The 25,512-nt window shown below is 35.0% G+C and overlaps 1 protein-coding gene across 5 annotated transcripts in view; it reads right to left on the bottom strand.

Annotated features, from left to right (window-relative positions):
- Dna2 (DNA replication helicase/nuclease 2) overlaps nt 1–25,512 on the bottom strand; it is a 79,093-nt gene that overhangs the window by 22,600 nt on the left and 30,981 nt on the right. For all 5 annotated transcript variants that reach the window (XM_076483825.1, XM_076483826.1, XM_076483827.1 and 2 more), the window contains 6 exons: nt 21,336–21,485; nt 20,441–20,687; nt 9,662–9,747; nt 2,982–3,246; nt 2,525–2,865; nt 1,315–1,503 (listed from right to left, as the gene is read on the bottom strand). In XM_076483825.1, coding sequence (XP_076339940.1) covers nt 1,315–1,503; nt 2,525–2,865; nt 2,982–3,246; nt 9,662–9,747; nt 20,441–20,687; nt 21,336–21,485 — 1,278 coding nt within the window. The remainder of the gene's footprint in view (nt 1–1,314; nt 1,504–2,524; nt 2,866–2,981; nt 3,247–9,661; nt 9,748–20,440; nt 20,688–21,335; nt 21,486–25,512) is intronic.

The following is a 25,512-nucleotide window of genomic DNA, read 5'->3' as shown; positions in this document are numbered from 1 at the left end:
AATATTGCTGCACTGAGATGTAAATGTTCTTGAATTGAAACTAACTAATTTGTGGCTTGAAACTAGCATGCTACATCCAATGTTTACACAAGTGCATTAGTTTTGTTTTCAAGCCAAGAGATAATAAATATTAAAACTTTCAACTTAAATATACAGTAGCTGTACATTAGCACATATGGTGTGTATGTGTCCCTTGATGACAAGAAATCCCCTTTAAATAAAAAATACATCTCAGAACACCTGGTATGGGTATTAAAACTTTTACTGATAAGCAGAGAACAACAACATTTCGACCTTCCTAGGTCATCTTCAGGTTTAAGTTTCTAATTTTAGATTTATAAATCTGTAGACTTACTGCAGTCTCACCATGGACACACATAAATGCTCAAATATTATTTTATTTTAGAACTTCATCTGTTTGGGGTAAATAAGATCTGTGGTTCATTTTTTGTATGTTTTATAATGCAAAAGTGTTTCTAATTTTCTATAAAGAATTCTTACTATGTTAAAAAATTGTGGTAACAGCCAATTTTGTGACAAATTAATCAGTACTAATTTATTTAATAAGTGTTGCAGCTTCAAAATCACTGTTACGCAAACTTTAATGATTTCCTTTTACCAACAGGAGATTAAAAATTAAAACAACCAGATGGTCAGTGAATTGATTTAGTAAAAGAATGGTAGTTTTGTAAAACATCACCTTAATAAAATAAGAAATATATTCTTTTCACCAATAACTAATATCTACCACTGTCTTCAATAAAAGAAATCTTCTAACAACAACTAGCCTGTTTTGTTGTGAATCTAATATTAGCTTATAAATATATTTTCTAAAGAAGCAGTTGTGATTATGGTGGAAATACAGAAGACCATATATCAGTAAATTATTAACAACTTGTTTGATGTTAAACAATTAATTTTGGTAAGGTAAGAACTACAACAGATCAGAAGTGAGAAAATTTGCAACAGATCTATTGCCTGATTCTAAGAATTAAATATCATGATTGGGAAAAATGTTACAATAAATTGTTATAATATGCTATATGTTATTTTTTTAGTTATGAAACAAGCATATATGTATATAACAGTTAAAAATATGAGTATCAACACATACAAAAGCAGGAAATAAAACAACAGTTTACACCACATTTTCCTTTATTTCAGTTTGAAAAATTTAACTCTACTCAAAAATAATAACAAACTTATTCTAATATCTTTGCTGCAAACCAATTATAATATGCACTATTACAGAAACGGACACAATTTCTAAAAAAAAATGTAGTATTCCTAAGTGTGAAAAAAATTAAAACAAACCTCAACAAGGAATCTTCATTCCAAAAACTTGTTCCATACTTTTTACGTGTGGCAGATAATTCTAAGTTCAAGAGGAGAATCCAGTGTTTAAAATAAGCTAGGTGATCTGAAGACAAATGATTCAAAGTTTCTGGAACCAAGACAGACATAGGATGATTCCCTGATGATGGGGTGTAATCTTCAATGGCTCTAAAACAAGTTATTCTTTAATTCAAAATAACCATGCTTCAAACTGTATAAAAGATATAAAAACTAACTTTGATATTGACTACAAAACTTTTTTAAATATTGACTGACATATAACACACACACAAATTTAAAATTTATTAAAGTAGACAAGAAATCTTACTATATGATATGTATATCTTTGTGCATGTGACTTTTAAAACACTATTCTGAAAAGTAAGTTAAACTAAAAAAAATGTTTCTTTTTTTTACAATACCGTTAAATGCACTTTAAACACATAAATAAATCAAGTGTTCTTCACAGCAAAATATCCAAAACAAGTGTGTGTGTGTGTGTGTGTGTGTGTGTGTGTGTGTGTACATATATGTAACTTATACTATTTCACACAACTTTAAGCAATTTTACATTCAAAATAAGTATTAATATATTTCAGTACTGTTTTATTGTCTTTCATTAAATAGTGAAATTGTTTACTTTAAAATTAGATACACTAGTACTAGAAAAGACCTTTATTTTTAATTATATGAACAGTAACAATTCCAAGATAAATGATTTTCTCTCTCAACTTCAAAAAATTGTATTTGCTGAAAATTTCCTATATATGTATAATCTCATTAAGTAACAATTTTGTGAAATCTTTCTGATCAACAGATATTCTCCCAAAATTGTCAAGAACTTTAAAAACTTATTTGAAGTTTCTGTATAGCTCCTTACAGTGGCCAATAATCTTTTATTTCAAATATAGAACTTTCATTGGTTATTATGTTTACATGATGTACAGAACAAATTATGTCCCATTATTAAATTATTAAAAGTTATCTTCAAGCCAAATAAAACTGCTTTTCCAGATATAGGTTAACATGCACATGATTATTAAAATGAAAATTATTATATATGCAATAAGTTTGAAATCACAGTTCTTTGAAGTAATCTAGAAACTAATACAAAATAAAAATGAATTTTCATTTCTATAAAAGTTGAGATTTAAAATTACAGAGTACTACATGTACTCAAGCAAACTACCTTTGATATAAAGAACATGAGAGAAGGTGAGGACATTTTGTGCATGCACGTTTATTGCTGATTGGCTCAGGAAGGTGAGCACTTCTTGGTGCCATGTTTTGACCTATATCTAGTACCTTTCCTGTGTAATGAGAGAATTCATTTCGTAACTGCATGAGACCTCTTATATTACGATGTTCAGCAGGGATTCGTTTCATCTGGGGACCACCTTGTAAGTACAGGAGAAGTCCCTCTTCAGGATCAGTTGATCTGTCACTCATCATCATTGTATACAAAGTTACTTGTCCCTGATGCTCCACAGAAAATGTAGGCTTCCCAGTCTTTAACTCTAAGGGCACAGTCTAATAATAAGAAACTAAGTTAGGATATGATAAATCAAGAAGGGTGCAATAAATGTCTGGTTTAAAAAAACTTATTAACTCTGAATCTTAGTAAACCACAGGATAGAACAGTCTACCTTTTTCAGCAATTTTCCTCTTGAATGTATATTAACATCTACTGTTAAGTCAATCTTTCCCTTTATTCCAAACTTAGGACACCAAATGTTATCTTCAATGTCTTGTACTGCTGCAATTTCTATCAGGTGAGTGTTTTCACTGCAATTATAACCTTTTAGTTGAGATGGACTAGACAGCATGTAATGCTTGATCCATTCACAAATATGTGGAAGATAGCTCATAATCTCAGTCTCTAACTCAGTTTCTGTGATTTCTAGTCCATATCTAAAGAATACAAATGATGTATTACCAATTTCCTTAACCACCTGTTTTCAGCTTGGTCTCAGTGATTACTCTGACATACATAAATATATAGTGACCCATTCTAATTTTTAAGTTCCATAAATGCAGCTTTTTTTCAGTAATACCAATCCAATACATGGAGAAAAGTAACAGCTTATCACCAGTTTATAAATCCATTTCAGCAGAAACAAATAATATTAATAAATTATTATGAAGTCTATACTGTCTGCAAATGACGACTTTCAAAAACATAAAATAAAGTGACAATGGTATGAAAGTTTAAAATGTTTCAATATTTTAGAGCATAAAAACATTAAGAATTACATCAAAACACACTTGATGTGTATGCATATATCACATACAACTTAAAATTCACTACAGACACATTAAATACAGATTTAAATTGACACATCAGTGTGCATCAAATTTTCTCAAGTTATTAAATCAGGAAAAACTATATATATATATATATATATATATATATGCTATAAGCTATGGTTTTTCAAACTATGCTCTGGGGAGCCCTTGGGCTCTGTCATAATTACATGGGGCTCTGCAAAGAACTTTTGGAATGTTAATATTTTTTCCTAAAACTATAAAATTGAATTGGAATACACTGCAAAAAGGAAAATATATCTTTAACATAACACGTTCATTGTGTATTGGGCCTTCTTGTATTTTCTTCTGCCTAATGCCAGACGATTTTAATTAAATTAGAATTTCTCGTGGTGAAAGTGTTAATACAATCTTAATTAACTTTGACAGTGTCACCACTGGTTGCTAGTAGATATGATACCATCTCAAGATCATGTGTATCATTGGAGATGCAAGATAGTTTAGTAATTTTCAAATAAAATTGAAAATTTTATTTCAGTCAACCCTGGGTAGTGATGCCAATTGTCTTTTAAAAGCCAGATCTGGAGAAACAGCTAAATTTTGAACGATATGAAACAAAATGAAACATGACGTCATAGCCGAGACTTATCCAAATTTGAAACATTGTGATGCAATTAGATGCAATATCAATTGTTTCAATTTCAAAGTATATTTATATGAAGTATAACTATATTTATGACAATTATGACTGGTAATTATGAGATTAGGTTAAATTCATTGTAGTTTAATTAGAGAAACTTGGTACCAATAAGCTCTATGACCTTATTTCATTCCAGTTTTAGACTCATATCAGATCTGGCTTAATATTTTTTTTATTTGGCTTAAAAATTTCTTGTTAAAAAAATTGTAAAAATAATAGGTTACCCTTTTTCTTTAGAAAAGTATATTATTCTAGCAGCCTAGCCTTTTTTCCACAAATCTTTATTTCTGATGTCATTATGGTAACACTGATCTTAAGTCAGCATGTTATTATATGGTGATAAAACTCAAGTGCTTGAACGAGTTTTCATTAAGAAACTATTTTGTGTCTGTGAAAATACTTTTTAAGTGCCAAATATATAAGAATATGTTTTTACACAAATTAATAATTAGCTGTTACCCTTATAATGGATAAGTGGCTGAATATCAGTAATAAATCTGAAACGAGTAAAACTCTTCCTAGGCCTAGGCCTAATACGAATTTATCAGTGTTATCATCAACGAAGGATGATGCAAAAAGTACCGAAACAAGAAAGAAACGAAAGTATGATGAAAGTTTTGTTGAATTTGGTTTTACATGAACAGGTGATGAAGATGGACGTAGTGGATTGTGTGTTGAATGTGGAATAGCGTTGAATGACAGTAGTTTGCATCCAGCAAAATTAAAATGGTATCTAGAAACCAAACACTCTCAATCAAGAAATCCAACTTCCAAGTATATCAAAAGAAAGTGTTTGCAATTAAATGCAAGGAAAGCAACATTTCATTCGTTTTTTCCATCAGGACAGCAAAGGTGCTCTTACTGCTTCATATCTTGTTAGTTACCGTATTGCAAAAGCAGACGAAGTTCATACAATTGCAAAAGATTTGGTAAAGTGCATGATTGATGAGAAACTTTTTAAAAACATTAACTTGGTCCCCCCCTTTCTGACAACTCAGATTTTTCAAAATCAAGGATATGTCAGCAAATTGATCAACAGAAATAATAAGGTGAATAAAAGAGAATCCAACTTTTTCGCTTCAGATGGATGCATCAACAGATGTTGCAGGTTATACGATGTTGCTCATGTTTGTTCACTATATTCACGAAACTAGTTTTGAAGCAGACATGCTAATTTGCAAACCTTTGCCTACCTAAACAACAGGCGAAGAAATATTTAAACTTATCAATTTATTTACAGAAAAACATGAAATGTAATGGCAACTTTGCTCAAATATTTGCACTGATGGGGCCGCAGATATGATTGGAAAAATTTTCAGGCACAGCAGCATGCATAAAAAAAGAAAGAACCCAGACAGTGAGAGTATCCACTGCCGTCTTCATCATCATGCACTTACAATGAAATGAATGTCAGAAGACTTTAAAAGAGATATTGGATGATGTCATAAAAATAGTTAATTTGATAAAATCAATACCACTCAATGCAACGATCTTCAGTTTACTCTGAGGATATGGGAAATTTGCATAAAAATTTGCTGCTTCATACTAAAGTCTGATGGCTTTCTCAGGGAAAAGTGTTTGATCAGTTTTACAAACTGCATAAGAAGATAGGTTTCTTTTTATCTGAATGCCATTTGGAACTTGCATACAAATCAAGGGACAAATGCTGGATATAGAAAATGGCTTACCTTTTGGACATATCTGCCTATGCAAATGATGTGATGATACAATGCAGGATACCAGAGTAATGTACTTCAAAGCTCAAAGGAAAATGAAAGCACTTCAACATAAACTAAAACATTGGGGTGAATGTATACTTATGGAAGAACTTGACCACTTTGAAAATCTCAGTGGTTTTTTACTTATGAATGAAATTTACTTAAGTAAAGATTTAAAAATTTCAGTCTTGCAGCACACATCTGATTTGTGTACAACTAACAGGGAGTATTTCCCTCCTCGTTTAGAAAAAATTATTGTGGATTCAAAATCCCTTTGTTGACTCTGCAAATACCAAAAATTTGCTTTTCAAAGAGAAAAAACAGCTTATAGAAATTTCAAGTGATTATACCCAAAAAACAAAATTTTAGCAGGAAGAAATTACACAATTTTGGATTCAAATGACCATGGAATACCCTGAAATAAGCATTAGAGCTTTGAAAATTTGATGCTTTTTCCAACAACATATCTTTGTGAGCAAATATTTTCACTGTATACAGCTAAATATTGAAGATCATATGCAATTACAGATAACAACCATAACTCCAAATATTGAACTACTTTGTGAACAAAAGCAAGCTCATCCGAGCTACTAATAAATAAATAAGTAAAATGTATAAATTTTGCAAGCAGAAATTTTTGAGCAAGTAAGTAGAAGTAAAAGTTTTTCTTTAAATATTGATGTTTTTAATAAATTCATATTCTAAAAGCTTGAAGTAAACTTTATCTGGTGCTAGTGACCAATTCTTTCTATCTTTAGTGTGTTTTTTTTCTATCTGATGTGAAGCTCCACAGGTCTAAAAAGTTTTGGAACCCCTGCTATAAACAATTATATTACTAGTTCACATCAAAGCTCAATGATCCATTTGAGTTCTATTTTGTCATGGTACTAGATCAAATCACAAACAGACAAACTGATGTAGAAGCAGAAAAATTAAGTACTTGATATATCACATTCACATTTATGTCTTGTTATTAAAAACTGTTACTGAAGATGTGAAACACTGGACAAGATCAGTTCAGGAAATTATAGTTTAATAATGTTGCTCCAAGCTTTTCTATCACTCATTTGTTACTTCGTTAACAGAGGAAAAGGTTAAATTTAAAGGAAATTACAATTTTGGGAAAACTGAAAACTTTTAATTCATTGTCTTTGAATAATTTAAACTTAATTTGTCTGAAATAAAACATACCGACATGAAACTCACTCATTAACTTATATTTATGATAATTATTTCTGCTACTGACAAGCATGAATTATCTTTTATATCCATAACAAGAAATATTATCTTGTAAGTTGTACATCACTAACAAAACTGTCTTGATATGAAAGTTCAGAAAGGAAAGAAAAGTTTCATTTACTGTAATTACATATCTAGATAGTGCAAGGCATTATGAATTATTTTGGATTATTCTTAACATTCAGTTGGGATAACTGACTTTGAAATAATTGTCTATATACTTGATGGTACAACAAAGAATTATTTCGATGTACAAAACACAAATATCAGAAGTAAAATCCAGATTTTTTAGTTTATTATTCACATTTTTTTACCATTATGGGTAATATATTTTCATAATGTAAACACAATATGTAGGTTCAAGAAATCAATTAAATTTTAAGATACGTTACCCTTTAACCCCATCGGTAATTAAAGTTCACTACCATATGTCTTTAAATAACCTAAAACAATCTGAAAAGAAGGTTGATGAATCTCACATGAGAATAATGAGTTAATGTAATTAATTCAACAGCAAATTCCATTAACTGCACAGGTCAATACACCCCTACTTTCTTATGTCAAACATCAACTTGGAAAAGTAAATAGTTTTAGAGTGGTACATGAGCCATAGTACATTAAGCAATATTATTAACACTAATTTAAAGTTTTTTAACAGAAGGTACTGATTTCTAAACATTTGCTAATCTGTTGTCAGATAAACTGTTTAAGCCTAAGTGCTATATTTCTGTATTATTGTTAAATTATTCATACCAATATAGAGGATACAATTTATTGATGACACACTACAAGTTTCATTTTCCACAAAAGGTTTCTCAATCAGATATCCTGATTCAGTACTTAAAGTTATGGATTCTGAATCTGTGACATAAGAACAGCAGTCACTTTGTATTTTAAGTCTCTTAAATACTGCCAGCTTTTGAAAACATATATTTATTGCATGTACACACTGACTGAAAGAGCTAGGAGGAATCACTCAATACTACCAACTGAATAAAGTTTGATATCTAATGCAGTTATTGCATACTCCAGTTTTCTAGCACAATGATTATTAATGTTCAATAGTTTTGTGTTGTTTTTTTTTGTAACATTCCTGAAAGGTTTGGCATGTGGTTAACACTACAGATCTTAAAATCACACTTAACTTCCAAGTATTTGTTCCAGACCAAGCAACACTTTAATGTTTGTTGTAAATTCTTGTAGTTTCACACATGCTTATTTTCCAGTTTCTTTTTCTTTTCTAAAAAGTTGAACTTCACTTTAAAATGTATTGTTAAAGGGGTTTTTGTTTGCACTTTCAACCACTCATGATAATCAGTAAACAGTAAATCACTCTTTACACCACAAAGTCAGAGTCCAGAGGTCAGCGTGCATTGCAAATAACAGGCTTTGCATATCATGTATACTGAGTATTGCTTATATTGTACAACGTATACAGGTCAAGATTGAATGAAGCATCAGACATGTTCAGATAATTAATTATCCATTAAATTTCTTTCTACAGAAAATATTAGCAACAGTTGCAAACACCAGAGAGTGAAATACAACAAGATTATTCTCCTGCAGTTGTTATATGATCCTTTGTTAAAATATTGCTATTGCATACTCTTATCTGAAATTTGTTTACTTTTTTCCAAAACTTTATATTTAGCTTTACATGTACTTCTGTGTACTAGTCTCTACTATCCCATGAGAGTAATGGAACTGTTTAAATAAATATAGTATAACTATTCAACAAAAACAGAAAAGTTTAAACTTAGAAGGCACATTGGCTGGTAGTAGTCTTGTTACAAGTCTAAGTTTGATAGTGGTTAAGTTATTTACTCTTTTCAGTTTCTATCTGTATTACACTGGAATTTTTAATGGTAGGGAAGTAGTTAAGTGAGAATTATGAAAACATGCATGTACAGTTAATAGATGGGTTAAGAAACATGATTTGGATTAAAGTAGGAAGATTTTGTTTACATAATAAAAGTGGTACAATATATCTTTACCTTAAAACTAACTGGTAGCTTAACATCTTACTTGCTGATCTCAGGTCAACAAACCAGCATTAATTTTGCATCTAATATAATAGGAGAAATTTTAAAATTTTGTATCGAAATGTTCAACTTGCATTATTGTTGTAACATGTCTGAGTATTTCAGTTTTTTTATTTTTTTCAGTTGATGAAAGTTATATTAACAAGTCTCACTAAAAATGATTCACAAAAACAAATACATATGACATGATACTTATTCCAAAAAGTACAAAGTAACAACACAAAAAATAGTATAACATTACCAATGCCATATTTCTGCATTATAGCTTAAAGAAGCATAAAAATATTCTACTGTATCTAAACTAAGACTAACAAACACAACACAAAATGAAGTTAATACTGTGCTATAGTATCAGTACATACATTTCATGTAGACTAGACTGCTGTTTAAGCAAAACCTTCAGCCTATTCTTCATCTCATCTTGAGAGATAATTTTATGTTGTACCACCTAGAATAAACAAGGTAAGGAAATTTTGTTTTAACAAATAGCAGGAGAAAACTAAGTTACTTGTATTTTTTTAAATTTACTATCTAAAGACATAAAAACTGAGAAACACAATTACTGTTGCACACCAGGTGAGTTAAGCAAACAATAAACAATTCTGTTAAATAATTCTGTTCTAGTTAGTTAGTTGAAAGGTTTTATGATGTTTAATGGCACAAAACAATTAGGCTATCTGTGCCAAACAGCTGGTAAAAACTGTAAAAGTAAAATTATTATAAAATGTAAAATAAATTCAGTAAAAACTAAACAGTCTAACATTCAGAAAAAAGATCTCAATAATATTAAAAAAGTCAATGGCTCATAGAAATAAAAAGTACAATCAAGCTGGACAGTGTCACCATCGCCAGTGATACCATACAATGTCAGAAATAAACCCTCAGATAACACATTTAAAATGGTATCAGGACAACTTCCTCCTTCCAATCATTAAGGAAAAAGAAGAACCAAAAAACAACATAAGGTTTAATCTGAAAAAAATTTGCTATGACTGCCAACTTGCATGAAGCAAAGCCTTCAATACAGGACCACAGGTCATAAATGGAACAGATATGGCTGTAAGAGTACCAGAGCAGATGGACTTAGCTGTGCCATTAACAAGCTCATTCCTGTGAATACTAAGGTGGCCAAGTATCCTGAAAAACTAGATAGAAAAAGAAGATAAAAAAATGGGCCAGTTATTTTTGATTGATTGATTTAGTGTTTTATGGCACAAAGCAGCGAGGCTATCTGTGCCAGACATTCAGTAAAAATGTAAAAAAAATAAAAAAAAATAAATAAATGTAGTAATAGACATAAATGGAAATGAAGGTAAAACAAAAAAGTATAAAACCAATGTTGACACCTAGTCTACAATGTTAAGATAGAAGGCAGAGTATAAGAAGTTGTAAGGTATTTACTCCAGCAAAAAGGTAATGATCATAACCCACCAGGAAGACTAACAGGTAAGTTCAAGAACCACCGTCAGTCACCTGAAATTGGTCTTTCCAGTCCTGGTTCCGGGTTATGTGTCATAGCAACCAGTATCAAAATGTAAAAGAATAGAAGTTTAAAAAGACACTCCCCAAAATCGTAATAATGAGTAGCCAAATGTCCAGTAAAAAGATAAAAGTCCAGTAAATGGAGTAAAATTTGTAAAAGTAATTGAAGATAAAAGCAAAATGGCAATTAAAACAGAAAATGGTAATTGAAGATAAAAGCAAAATGTAAAACCAATGTTGACATCCAGTCAACAAAGTTGTAAAGAACTACCGGTAGCAGAATGGTAATGATCATAACCCACCAGGAAGACTAACAGGTAAGTATAAAAACCACCGTCAGTCACCTGAAGTTGGTCTTTCCAGTCCTGGTTCCGTGTTATGAGTCAATATGGCCAGTACTAAAAGTGTTAAATGACATGCAGCAAAAGTATAATAACAACTCGCCAGGACAACTAATGAGTAGTTCAAACGGATAGTTCAAACAGTAGCATTAGTCACCTGAAGTTGACCTTTCCAGTCCTGGTGTCGAGTTATTTAATGTTCTGGCCATTGTCCAATGTCAAATTGAAGGAGAGAGATTAAAACTGTAAAAAAGGAACCACAATTAAAAGGTGTAATGAATAAATATGCAACAATTAAATGAGATTAAAAAGATTAATGGCCATTAAAAAATTAAAAACATTATCAAGGTGGACAGAGTCACCATAACCAATAACTCTGTCCAATGTTACAGACTGACCCTGGGAGAAAATATGTTTAAATTATTGCCGTCGTTGAGAATTGTAAGGATGGCAAGAAAGTAAAACGTGGCTGATAGTGATTTGAGTGTTACACAAACTACACATTGGTGCATCAGTTCCAGATAAAAGAAAATGATAAGTTAAAAAACTGTGACAAATGCGTAGCATAGCGAGAACAACTTCCTCCTTCCAAACTTTACGGAAGCTAGATGGCCAAAGTCCAATTTTTGGTTTGATTTGAAAAAGTTTGTTGTCGCGTTGCTCACTCCAAGTGGACTGCCAGCTGGCACGGAGTCGAGCCTTGAAGACAACACCATAGTCCATGTACGGAATAGGCATAGGAGTGATGGTGCTGAAGCAGACATATTTAGCTGCCATGTCTGCAAACTCGTTCCCTCAATACCAACATGGCCTGGTATCCAGAAAAATGGATTGAAGTAGCTGCTAATGAGAAATGGGCCAGTCGGTTTCGAATATCAGCAAGAATAGGATGTGAGCTAACGTGTAGCGATTCCAAGGCAAGTATAGAACTAAGCGAATCAGTATAAATAGTGCAGTTGGAGTACTGCTCAGCTGCAATATGATCCAGGGAAAGAGATATGGCATACAGTTCAGCAGTGAACATAGAAGCTGTAGAAGGGATTCTGCGCACAACTACTGACCCATAGCAAACCATAGCAGAGCCCACTGAATTACCTGATTTGGAACCATCTGTATAAATGGGAACTGAATGATTGTTTGAAAGATATTCATTGAATAAAAGACGGTACTTCCAATCTGGAGTATCTGCCTTCTTTAGGTGACTGAAAGAAAGGTCACATTTGGGGGCTGTAATAAGCCATGGTGGGATGGACCGACCTGTGGAATCTGCAATGTTATCCAAGGACAGACCCAATTCATCCAACTGCGCCCGGATGCGAAGGCAAAACGGAGAAATGACAGATCGTCTGTTCTGAAAAAGTACTGCCCACCGAGGAAGGAAAACACATTTCCAGGTGGGATGCTTTTGTAAGGAATGAAGTTTCGAAGTATATTGTAAAGATAGTTGCAAACAGCGAAGGTGTAGAGAAGGTTCATGAGATTCAATGTATATACTTTGAACTGAGAGGTACGGAAAGCCCCAGTGCAGAATCAAAGTCCTTGGTGATGAATGGGGTCCAGCATCTTTAAGGCCAAGGGTCTGGCAGAGCCATAGACCATTGATCCATAATCGAGTTTCGATCTAATAAGAGCACGATATACCTTTAACACTGAACAGCGATCTGCCCCCCAACTGGTAGAAGAGAGAATATGGAGGATGTTCAGTGCTCTTGTGCATTTGACCCGAAGCTGCTTTAAGTGTGGTATAAAGGTCAGTTTACGATCAAAGATAAGCCCCAAGAACTTGGTCTCCGGGACCACTGGCAGCAAAACTTCACCGATATGAAGTTCAGGATCAGGGTGAATACCCCGTCGACGGCAAAAGTGCATGCATACAGTTTTGGAGAGAGAGAAATTAAAGCCGTTCGCCAGAGTCCATTTCCATACACAATTGAGGGCGGTTTGTAGTTGCCGCTCAATATATCTCATGTTTGACGACTGACATGAGATGTGAAAGTCGTCGACATACAGCCCATTCCCAACAGTGAGAGGGAGTTGTTCAGTGATGGCATTTATCTTTATACTGAAGAGTGTAACATTCAATACACAGCCTTGAGGAACTCTAAGTTCCTGTACAAAACAATGGGAAAGTGTCAAACCCACACGAACTTGGAATCTCCTGTCTATTAAAAAATATTTAATAAACATGGGTAGATGGCCATGTAACCCATATGTATGGAGATCTCGCAAAACGCCATACCTCCATGTTGTGTCGTAAGCCTTCTCTATGTCAAAGAATATTGATACAAGATGTTGGCGGTTGAGAAAGGCTTCTCTGAAAGATGTTTCAAGATGAATTAGGTGGTCTGTGGTGGAGTGCTGTCGACGGAACCCACATTGGGTGGGCGAGAGGAGTTTGTTTGATTCAAGGAACCAAACAAGACGAGCATTAACCATCCTTTCTAATGTCTTACAGAGACAGTTCGTCAAAGCCACTGGACGGTAGTTTGAAGGAATCTTGGGATCTTTCCCTGGCTTAGAGTAAGGTAAAATAATAGCCTGGCGCCAGGCATCAGGAAAAACATTCTCCTGCCAGATCTGGTTGAAAACAATCAGAAGAACATCAAGAGAAGCAGGAGATAGATGGTGCAGCATGTCATAATGAATATCATCAGGTATTCAACAAACGTACTGGCAGACCGATGAAGGGCCATTTTTTAGTTCCACCAGGGTAAAAAGACAAAAACAGTCAGTTCGAAAGGAAAGAGGTGATCGCTCTGCCCGAGTCTTGATGGCCAGGAAGGTGGAGGAACAAGCAGAAGTGCTAGATACCCGGCAAAAGCTTTCACCTAGAGTGTTAGCGATGTTCCGAACATCAGTCACCTCCTGACCATCAGAGAGTAAGATCGAGAGGGGGACAGAATTGTGGTGCCCATTAACCTTTCGAATCCTGTCCCATATGATCTTGGAACTGGTGGTAGAAGATATGCTGGTTGTGAACTTAATCCAAGATTCCTTCTGGCTTTGACGTCTTACCCACCTAGCATGTGCACGGGCCCATTGGAAAGCAACCCGGTTTAAAACTGTGGGATATCTACGAAAAGTATCCCAGGCCCGCTTTTGAACCTTCCGTGCTAAGTGGCAAGCAGGATTCCACCACGGACGAGGATATCGTGGAAAACGTGTCGAGGTTTTAGGAATACACTGAGCAGCTGCATGTGTAATACAGTCAGTTACCGCTGCTACACAGTCATCTATTGATGGCTGATTTACGATGGCAGGATCAAGTTCTGCGAGAGCAGTGAAAGTGGACCAGTCTGCCTGATCCAGCTTCCACCGGGCACGCTGGTAGGGTGGCATCGACCACGCCAGTCTCTCTCAAAAGGATCAGAAAATGATCACTGCCTAGTGGATTACTGTCAACCCTCCATGAAAAATGGGAGAATAATGAAGGGGAGCAAACTGAGAGATCAATAGTGGTAAAGGACTGACTAGGTGCATGAAAGTAAGTGGAAGAACCAGTATTGAAAAGAGAAAGATTGTGATCAGAGACCATCCGCTCTACAGATCGGCCCCTCCCATCAATAATAGCACTTCCCCAGAGGGGATGATGTCCATTAAAATCCCCTAGGATTAGAAATGGAGATGGCAATTCTTCAACGAGAGCATCAAGATCTGATTGATCATATGTCTCTCCAGGGGACAGGTACAGAGAACAAACAGTGATGGGATGACCCAAGGAAACACGGATGTCTACAGCCTCCAAGGGTGTGTTGAGTGGCAAAGACAGGATGGGCACGTGTTGATCAACCAACAGTGCCACCCCTCCATGTACTCGACCATCACACAACCTGTCATTTCTGTACAGAGAAATCTGCTGAATGGAGACAGTATCAGCAGTTTTGAGAAATGTTTCTTGTAAAGAAAGACAAACAGGATGGTAGGAAGCAATAAGCGTTTTGATATCATCCAGATTAGAACGTAAACCTCGACAGTTCCATTGTATCAAGGTGGCCATTTTTAAGAACGGGTAGGTGAGGTGGCTGGAGAACCCTTCGGTTTACGACCACGTCTTTTTTCTTTACTGGCTTTACTCGGAGGAGGTCTATCAACCTCCATGGATCCTGCTCTGGGTCGGGTGGGCAGGTTTTTGTTATTGGAAGGGGAATCGAATCCAGTGACTGAGGACGCAAACGAATAATTGTTTTGTCTCTTGTGGTGGGAGAAAAAGATGTATCAGAAGAAATGCCTGTATTTGAAACTGGAGGACGTGGATCTTGAGGTTTGTTGGAAGGTATGGCAGGAACAGAGATGGGTGTGGAAGTCGATTCATCAACCTTTTTAACCACGGAGGTCAAAAGGCTTTTCATTTGTTTTGAAAATGATTCTCTTGGAGGCACAGAGAGATCTGTCTGCACTCCCACTGTAGTTGTGGAATGAAGTGCAGCAACATATGTCCGAGATGGAGTTGTGGACAGCAATTTCCGAGCCTCAGGATAACTAATGTTATGTGTCGTTTTCAAACGCTGCACCTCTTTTTCCTCCAACCATTTTGGGCAAGAATGAAAGTAAGAGGGGTGAGAACCATTGCAGTTTACGCAATGTGGGTTCATGTCACAGTCATAGGCATCGTGGTCCTTGCCTCCAGAACGAGCACCTGTCAGGGAACCACGACAAGATGTCTTTCAGTGGCCGAATCTCTGACATTGGAAACATCGAAGAGGGTTTGGTATGTATGGCCAATCCCTGCAAATGAGATAACCTGCATTGATGGTGGCAGGTGCACGTGGTGAAGTAAATGTTAAAACGAGGGTATTTGTTGGCAGTGTAACTCCATCTTTGCTAGTGGAGATGCACCTCACTGCTGAAACTCCTTGAGTGGAGAGACCAGCGAGAATCTCTGACTTGGGAACGTTCTTCAAATCCCTTTCAACAATAACTCCTCGTGAAGAATTCAAGGTAGCATGGGGTGTAACCTCAATAGGTATATCCCCAATTGCCTTTGAATTCAAGAGGAGTTCACTGTGTTGGGATGTGGATGTTTCAACCAATATGTCACCAGATCGAAGTTTCTTTACTGACTTTGGAGAGCCAGCAAGTCCCTCTAGCCCCTTTTGAATAAAAAAGGGGACATTTGCCCTAAAGGTTTTCTGAAAGAGAATGTATTATAAGAAAATGAGGTACGTGTGTTACTGATGTTGAAGATTGCTGTTCTGAGTATTCAAGACGTGGTCGCTACTCATTGACTGTTTTTTTACAATTTTATTTAAATTTTTTAGAGGATCCATAGGAAAAGAAAAATGTCGGTACCCACTGACCCCACCCACCATGGAGCCCTACAAGGGGACGCACTACAAAGTCACGCAAGGACAATACAGCAACGCCAGGGTTTCGTGAGCACTATACCCAAACACCAGCATCAGGCACAATGTCCACAACACCTGTTGAGAACTTCCAACACTGGTACTTGGTTGACTCTAACCCAAGTGGACCAGCCGATTGACCCAATGGGGGCCACCCAAAGGCCGCCCATCTACAGAAATTCGAGGCCAAAGTGGTGTGTTAGGGTTGGACCCCTCAACCACCAGGATCCTCTCCTCCCCTTCACGGGTCACCACGCACGGCAAACACGTGGGTGGATGTTTAGATCCCAGAGAAGGTAACCAGATAGAACAGAACCTTCCCTGGGAGGTCCCCTCACCACGTACAGGAATCCACACCGAGGGGTTATTTTTTGAATATCATCAAAAATAAGGTGAGTAGAGAGTCAGTGTAAATAGGCATACTGCATAGCTTTTACATGATTCAGGACAAGAGAAATGGTATACAACTCGGCAGTGAACACACAAATTTTTAGGGGATCCTGTGAGAACAAACCAAGCCACAATAAACCATGGCAGAGCCCACAGAGTAGCCTGATTTCAAACCATCTGTATAAATGGGAATACAAGAATGGTTCAAAAGGTGTTTGGCAAACAGAAGATGGTAGTTTCAATCAGAAGTGTTTGCCTTCTTCAGGTGACTCAAAGAAAGGTCACAAGTAGAGATGGTAATAAGCCATAGAGAGATGGCTGATCAGTGGAGACAGCAATGTCATCCAAGAACAGATCCAATTCATCAAGCTATATCTGAATATGAAGAATGATAGGGAGATGGCAGACCATTTATTCCAAAAGAGCATAGTCCAATAAGGAAGGAAGACATAACTCTGATGGAATGCTGTGTTAAGGATTGAAGTTCAAAAGTTTAAACAAAGAAAGTTACAAGAGGTGGAAGTTAGAAGAAGGTTTGTGGGTCTTGGTGTACAAACTCTGGAAAGACCCTGTGGAGAGCTGAAGCCCCCAGATGGTGAATGGGGTCCAGCATCTTCAAGACCATAGTCCAGGCAGAACCACAGACCAGAGACCCATTGTCCAATTTGGAGTAAATGAGGGCACAATAAATCTTGAGCATAGAACACTGATATGCTCTACAAAAGGTGAAAGAGAGGACATGGAAGATGTTCAGTGCCCTTGTACACTTAACATGTAGCTGCTTGATGAGGAATGAAAATAAGCCATGGTTGAAGATAAGCCCCAAGAACTTTGCTTCGAGAGCCACAAGAAGAACAACATCCCCAAAATGTAGTTCAAAATCAAGGTGTATACCTCATTGGTGGTAAAAACACATGCAAATGGGTTTGGAGAAATAAAAAAGATAAAACTTCAACAAGCAAATGAAGGTAATCTGAATCTGCTGTTCAACAACCAACATGAGATATGGAAGTTCTATTATAGAGCTCATTAGCAACAATATGATAAAATTGTGTAATGACAGCATTAATCTTGATTTTAAAAAGTTTGATAAACAAGACACAGTGCCAAGGGTCTCCATGTTCCTGAGAAAAAGAACAAGAAAGTGTCATATCCCCATGGACTTGGAATTGCTTGTCCAATAAAACATTCTTAGTAAAAATGGGTAAATGGCCATGCAATCCATAGGAGTGAAGATCCTGCAAAATGCTGTACCTCAAGAGTGTTGTATGCTTTTTCAAGGTCAAAGAACATGGAAACAAGATAGTCCTTCTTGAGGAATGCTTCCCTGATTGACCTTTCAAGTTGAATCAGGTTGTCTACAGTGTAGTACTGTTGACAAAACCTAGACTGGATGAGTAAGAGAAAGTTGTTTGATTTGAGGAAACACACAAGACATTTATTAAACATCCTCTCTAAAACCTTATAGAAACAATAACTCAAACCAGTTGGACAATAATTAGAGGAAATCTTGGAATCCTTCCTAGGCTTAGAGAAAAGGAAGATAACAGTCCGGTGCCAAGCATGAGGAAAAATGTTCTTCTGCCCAATCTAGTTAAAAATAACCAGAAGAACAATAAGAAAAACAGGAGAGAGATGGCAAAGCATTTCAAAATTAACATCATCAGGACCAACTGATGTACTGCCAGATCAATGAAGAACAAGTTTGAATTCCAGTGTAAAAGTGCAATTACAGTCATAGAAATGATCAGCCCAAAGGTCATAGGTTGATGGCCAAGAAGGTGAGGGAGAAAACAGAAGTACAGGATGCACAAGAAAAGCACCTTCCTGGCCACTGGAAAGAGAGATTAAAAGGGCATGGGAGACATCTTTCCCGTTTCACCTTCTAAATCTTGTCCCATATGAATTATGATTAAAAACTACTCTTTGTCCCAAAAATCTCAAATATAATTTGCACAATCACTAAAACCTACTACATACATTTCAAAGATTTGCTTTCGGTAAAACTTTATACTTTATGTTATTTTCTATGCTCTAACTACCACTTGACCAACCTCAAAACCATCATTAAAGGTTGGGAAATAAATACAAATGTTTAATCTAAGTGGTTTAAATCTCATAGCACAATGTATTTATATATATATTTATTTATTACCTATTATAATTACCTTCCAGTCATTACTAGCAAACATTACATAATTTGCACTGACACATTCCACGTGTATTCATGTTATATATCCAACAATATAAAACTGACCTTTAACCTTCCTTGTGTTTTAGTGGACTAGTATTTTATAATATACAGTCACATTTCAATTATTATACATTATATATGTATATAGATTATGACTATTTTAAAATAAATTATTAAACTTGTTTTTCTTAAAATATAGAAAAATAAATCAAGAAGTAAAGCAAATAATTATCTCTTCTCATTATGACCTTTGAATCCAGTTGCTGCTTGACATGGATTAAGTCTTAAAATTTCACACATAGGGGTTCTAAAAATTTTAGATTTTTATATATACAGTTAAATAAATAAAAATTCATAAATAACTATACTGATACCACAGACTTCCACTATAATATATTAAGCTTTGTAACTAAGATGTATTTTGATTTTAAAAAAATATGAAACTTCAAGCAGACTAAAGATACAACCTACTTTCTTGAAATCTTGGTTTGAAAGAACGTGGTAGATAGCCTTTTCACCCATTAAAATGTCTGATAAAACCACCAGGTGTATTCTAGGCTGTTGATTGGTTATTCACATTTCATACATTGAAGTAAGTATATATAAGGGACAATTTCAAAAATGGAAAGAGATGAACAGGGCCACTGTGTCTGATTCAATAGATAAGCCATATATCTCGGCAAAATTGAAAGCTATGAGGTTCATATTTTATATTCTAGCTTGATACTTTGTATTTTGACATGACAAACATCTAACTTCAAACAATGTTTCATTCAAAATATCATGCAATTCATTAAACTCTATATTTAGGTGTTTTATTTTAATATTTATTTTTAAATTAAGAAATTAATTCACATATAATATTAAAGTTTGTATTTTATCCTACAATTTGATTCCAAACTTACCAATATAAATTCAAAATAATAGTTAAATAAAATTTTGAATGCAAGTCAACAAATGCAATGGCATGGCATTTGACCCATGACCCATTGCAAAAGGATTAATTTGTAAATGATGGACTAAAAGTAAGGTAACTAATAAACAGCATGTACTACAAACTATAGGGCTAATCAACAAATTAAATAGAAAGATTTTTTTACCATCAACCTTATAATAGCCCAAAGTATTAAGGATGTTTGTTTTACATTACATGATACAAAGAATGGATCTTCAGATCCACAGGCTGGCACACTAACTGAGTTATGCTCAGGTGAAAAAAAAATCAAAGTAAATAAAAACAACTTCTTTGTGATCAATATTGAAAGATGAGATATGGGATTATTGGTACTGACATGCAGTCACTGGTTAATTTAAGATGGCTCTTCAAACAAAACAACCATCTAATACAATAATCATCAAGCAGCTTTTAAAGTGACACATGGAATTACATACCTCTTGGAATAATTCATGAATCAAACTTCCTTGTAACATGGAAAGATTCCCTTTCTCCCAACCATGGAATTTGTCCATCAGAACTGCCTTTCTCATACAAAAAAGGGATGATACTACAGAAGTACTAGAGATTAAATGATCAGGATTGACCACAAGAAGGCCATATTCATCATTTATATCACAATGTCCATTAACAAATGATGCAATAACATGAACAGTGTCACCTTCACTAACCAAAGTGTTGGTCCTACAGAAAAAAAAAGAAAAAGAATTATCATTCAACATTTCACTTTGTAACAATTACCAATATAAACAAAAGGGTGATCAGTTTTTCTCTATAGAAACCCAGCTAAAAACATAATAAAAACTGAAAATTTCATCTACTCTAATACAAAAAATAGGAAGGGTTTGTGAGATAATCCATCCATAATGCTAGTTATATGTGTTACCAAAATGAGCCATTCCGGGGTATAATTTTCATGTTATAGGGTTTACTATAACAAAATTAAATCTCATAATGATCAAAGAGAATCTTTTACATCACAAAATCATCTACTGAGGATAAAGCAGTAAGAGGGAAAAATGAAGTTTTGTCTACCTGGGAGGTGAATGTTTTTACTACGAGAAAATGTAAAGTTATGTGATATACAAAGAAAGAACCCAATAATACGTTATGTAAATTACCTTTTAAGGATTTTTTATTATGTTAACGCTCTAGAGTATGAGTTATTTTTAGTCACTTTCTGAAGAAATGAACATTATGTGCAATGACTGAAAAATACCAGAAATATTTCACAATCATGCTTTTATACAACCATTCAAAAAATATATATCAATAATCTACCCACATTTTTAAAACTAAAAAATAGCCAAAAGTTAACATATTCTAACTTACCAGAAACCTTGCAGAGAACACGTCCTTAAAGAACTGCTGTCATTTTCAGGATTCAAATGAAGAAGAATACCCTGATCAGCTGACTTCTGAACACTGACTACTCTGTATCTGAAGTCTTTAGTTACAAATTTCTCATCCAACTTCAGTTTGCTTGAGTTAAACATACAAGCATTACAATATCATGTGTATATAATTACAACATCACACTGTTTGTGATACTTCATTTAGGTAAATTTTATAAAGTAAATAATTTGATCTTATAAAAAAAATTTAGATTTTACTATCACAACAAAGTATTAGTGAACTTTACTCTAAAGAAAATCAGAACATTAAGATTTTGCAAACAACACAAACAAAAATGTTCAATCTAAAAGCCATCCATTATATTAAGTCAAGCATCTTAATGCAGTAAAAGAACCCATTACATTATGTAAAGACAAATTTTGTTCCTGGATAGTGTGTGTTATTTCTTAATTGCTCATGTTCTAAAATAACAGAATATGGCCATTATTCCTTTCAAACTTTGCTTTTGTGACCTGGATAATGAAATTTAGAAATTAACCTACTTTCTATGTAAAAATGGACAAATATGCACATTTTCATTTACATAAGGTCTGAATAAAACAACATATGAATCAAGAAGTACTTATATTTATACTGAAGTTACACAAAAATGAGCAAAAATGTTCAGAAGTGTGTAGTTTTGCAAGATTTGCGACTGTAAATCATTTTCAAGCATCAGCCCCCAAATAGTCTCCCATCATGTTTTCATTATACGCTCCTTGGTAGCGGCATTCAATGTCCAGTATATCTTGGTAGAAACACTTGCCTTGCTCTTCTGAGTATGCTCCCATGTTCTCTTTGAATCTATCAAGATGAGCATCAAAGATTTGGACTTTCAGGGACATCCTGCAGTTCCCACATGGCCAAGCGTGTTAAGGCGTGCGACTCTTAACCTGAGGGTCGCGGGTTCGAATCCCAGTTGCACCAAACATGCTCGCCCTTTCAGCCATTGGGGCATTAAAATGTGATGGTCAATCCCACTGTTCATTGGTAAAAGAGAAGCCCAAGAGTTGGCGGTGGTTGGTGATGACTAGCTGCCTTCCCTCTAGTCTTACACTGCTAAATTAAGGACGGCTAGCACAGATAGCCCTCGAGTAGCTTTGCGCGAAATTCGAAAACAAACAAAACATTTTGGCATAGTTCTTCACCAGAGCCTCAAACAGTTCCACATAATTTTCAGCCTTATGATTGTCCAAGAAGCCCCAAACCACTGCGACAAAGCTGCCCCAAGCTCTTTTCTCCTTCCTACCGAGCTTCCTGGGGAATTCTGTGCACTCCAAGATCTTCTTCATTTGTGGTCCAACAAAGATACCAGTTTTGACCTTTGCCTCAGACAGCTTAGGGAAGAAGTTTTGAAGGTACTTGAAGGCTGTAGACTCCTTATCAAGAGCTGTGACAAATTACTTCATAAGACCCAATTTTATGCGCAATGGTGGGAACAACACCTTCTGGAGGTTCACTAGTAGCTCACACTTGACATTGTGCCTCCCCACAGAGAACTAGGTCCATTGTGGCTAGTGCTTCCTGTTGTAGTGGACTGTGGTGTCCCTACTGTCCCAAAGGCAAAGATAACAAGTAAACATGGTAAAGCCTCCTTAGAAACTCGTGGTTTGTCTTGATCCCTGACAGGAATGCCGAAATATGCCTTGTAGGTTTCACACATCTTAACAGATGCTTTCACAGAGTACCTTTTCACTCTTGTCTTGATAAATTGGCCACATACATAGCAGAATGCATCAGGAGAATGCTTGTAGCTTCTTGATGCCATTTCTGATAAAATCAGAAAGGTCTTTGTGTTCACTCAGGCAGCTAGAACTAAACTGAAGTGGTGAGTGGTGAGCCCTAGTATATATATTACTATGGAAAGTTCTAGAAAATTCTAAAAGATTCTTGAAAATTCTCTTAAGTTCCACAACATTCTAGAAAATTTTCTGTCAGCTATTCAGCACTGAATCTACCTGGAATGTTCTGAAAAATGGGTAAATTTGAAAATATCATTATCCAGGTCACAAAAGAAAAGTTTGAAGAGTTAGGTCTTTTCCATTTACTTTAGGCATAAGCAATTGGGACATAACTCTTTCTGCCCAGGAACAAGAAAAAGTACAAATTTTGTTAGATAGTGTAATATATATGACAGGAATGACCAAGAAGTATCTCACAAAAGACATGCTCAGCTGTATTAGTGTACAACATTGTTTCTACTCTCTAGTTAACAAGCATATTCCTCTTATAGATCTCTATTTTCAACCTGCTTCAATAAACAATTTAAAAGGAATGGGAGAAAAAAAAAAACCTCTGCAGTTAACTTACTTTTATAACAGTACCTATGTTGCCTGTCTCACCATCTACCAATTGACTGATGAACGACTTTACTGGTATCATTAAATAATAAAATACAAGTTTAAATGCTGTTGTCTACAGAAATTTAATATTCTGGATTTGGAACTTCAAAGAGGTTAGCCACACATGATATATGGTATTTGAAAATGTTTTGTAATATATCATAATTAATTGTCAATGTACTTTATTAAATAATGTTTTAACCACCAATTAGTGTACTATTATCTAACTTTTACAATCACAACTGAAAAATACAGCATATTTAAGAATGTCACATGTACACAGTGCCTTTCTTTTTCAAAAATAAAACTGACTTATTACACTTAGCTTTCTGGTTGGTTATGGTATTTTCAACAAGAAAAACATCTTATGAAATATGGGCTAAGTAGATAGGTTAGATATCTAAAAGTCAGATATAGCCATTCCCACTTCTGAAGTATGGAAGAGCAGCTGCTCGGTATTACCCACCATCACAAAGACACTGCCCCCCTTTATAAGTGAAAAACAAAACTGAGTGTCAGTTTTATATATTTGCTCACAAATGTAAATGTGGAGTATGTTCGGCAGCATCACAGCTTAAATGTGGAGTAGATAAATAAACTAAAAAAGATGTGTTGAAGTTATACAACTCTTAGCTTTCAAAATATGATTAAAAAGAGCTCCAGAAATAAGGAGCTAAATGCTTCATGATTAGTATTCACTCTACAACTTACATAAGCTCATACCAACCAACTGCTCATAGTTATATGATACTTCAGAAATGATGAAACTAATGTTGAATGTTATTTTGGATTTGCTCCAATATACTTTTCATCCATTAAGAAGCTTTCTGTGGTGGAGTTACATAATAATATTATGGATTGTCAAAGACAGTGTTATGACAATGCAACAATATGGTACAGACATATTGAAAAGTTCAATCATGATTTCATCAAATTAAACTTCACACATACTGGATATCATGTACAGCACATAGCTTCTTGTTGCTGCTGTTGCTGTTTGGTGTTTTATGTTGTAAAAACAGCTAGGCTATCCATGCCAAACAGCAAGTTGAAAAATAATATAGAAGTATTATAAAGTGTAAAGGGAAATTAAGTTAAAATAAAATGAGTGGCCCAATGTCAGATAAAAACTTATAGAATTAAAAAGGCCAGTGGCCCTCAAAAAAATAAAAACATTTGTGAGGAGAATAGTGTCACCACTGCCAATGACTGTCCAACATCAGGGGTAAATCCATGGTAAAATGTCTAAAATGGTGCCACAGGTCATGGTCATACCAACAGCATGACAGTAAAATGTGGGATATTGTGACTAAAGTGTCACACAGACCACAAATTAGTGCATCAGTCCCAGATAAAAGAAAATGGCAAGTGAAAAAAACTGTGGCCAATGTGTAGTCTAGTTAGAAAAACTTCCTTCTTCTGATCCTTATGGAAACAAGACAGCCAGAGTCCAATAAAAAGTTTTGTCTGGAAAACCTTATGTTGTTCACTCCAAGTCAACTGCCAACGGGTGCAGAGCTAAGCCTTGAATGCAGGGCCATAGTCCATGTATGAAATACAAATGGCAGTGATAACACCAGAGCAGACAATACTTAACTGTGGTGAATACTGATATGATGGGGTATCCAGAAAAACTGGATAGAAGTAGATGACAAAAAAAAATGAGACAGCTGGTTTTGAATATCAAGAAGAACAGGGTAAGAACTAACGTGAAGCGATTCTAGAACCACTAAGTGACACAGTATAAATATTACAGTTCTTGTACTGCATTG

Source organism: Tachypleus tridentatus, chromosome 13 (genome assembly GCF_004210375.1).
Source record: "Tachypleus tridentatus isolate NWPU-2018 chromosome 13, ASM421037v1, whole genome shotgun sequence".
Lineage (NCBI taxonomy): Eukaryota > Metazoa > Arthropoda > Merostomata > Xiphosura > Limulidae > Tachypleus > Tachypleus tridentatus.
This window is presented reverse-complemented; position numbering and strand designations above follow the sequence as displayed.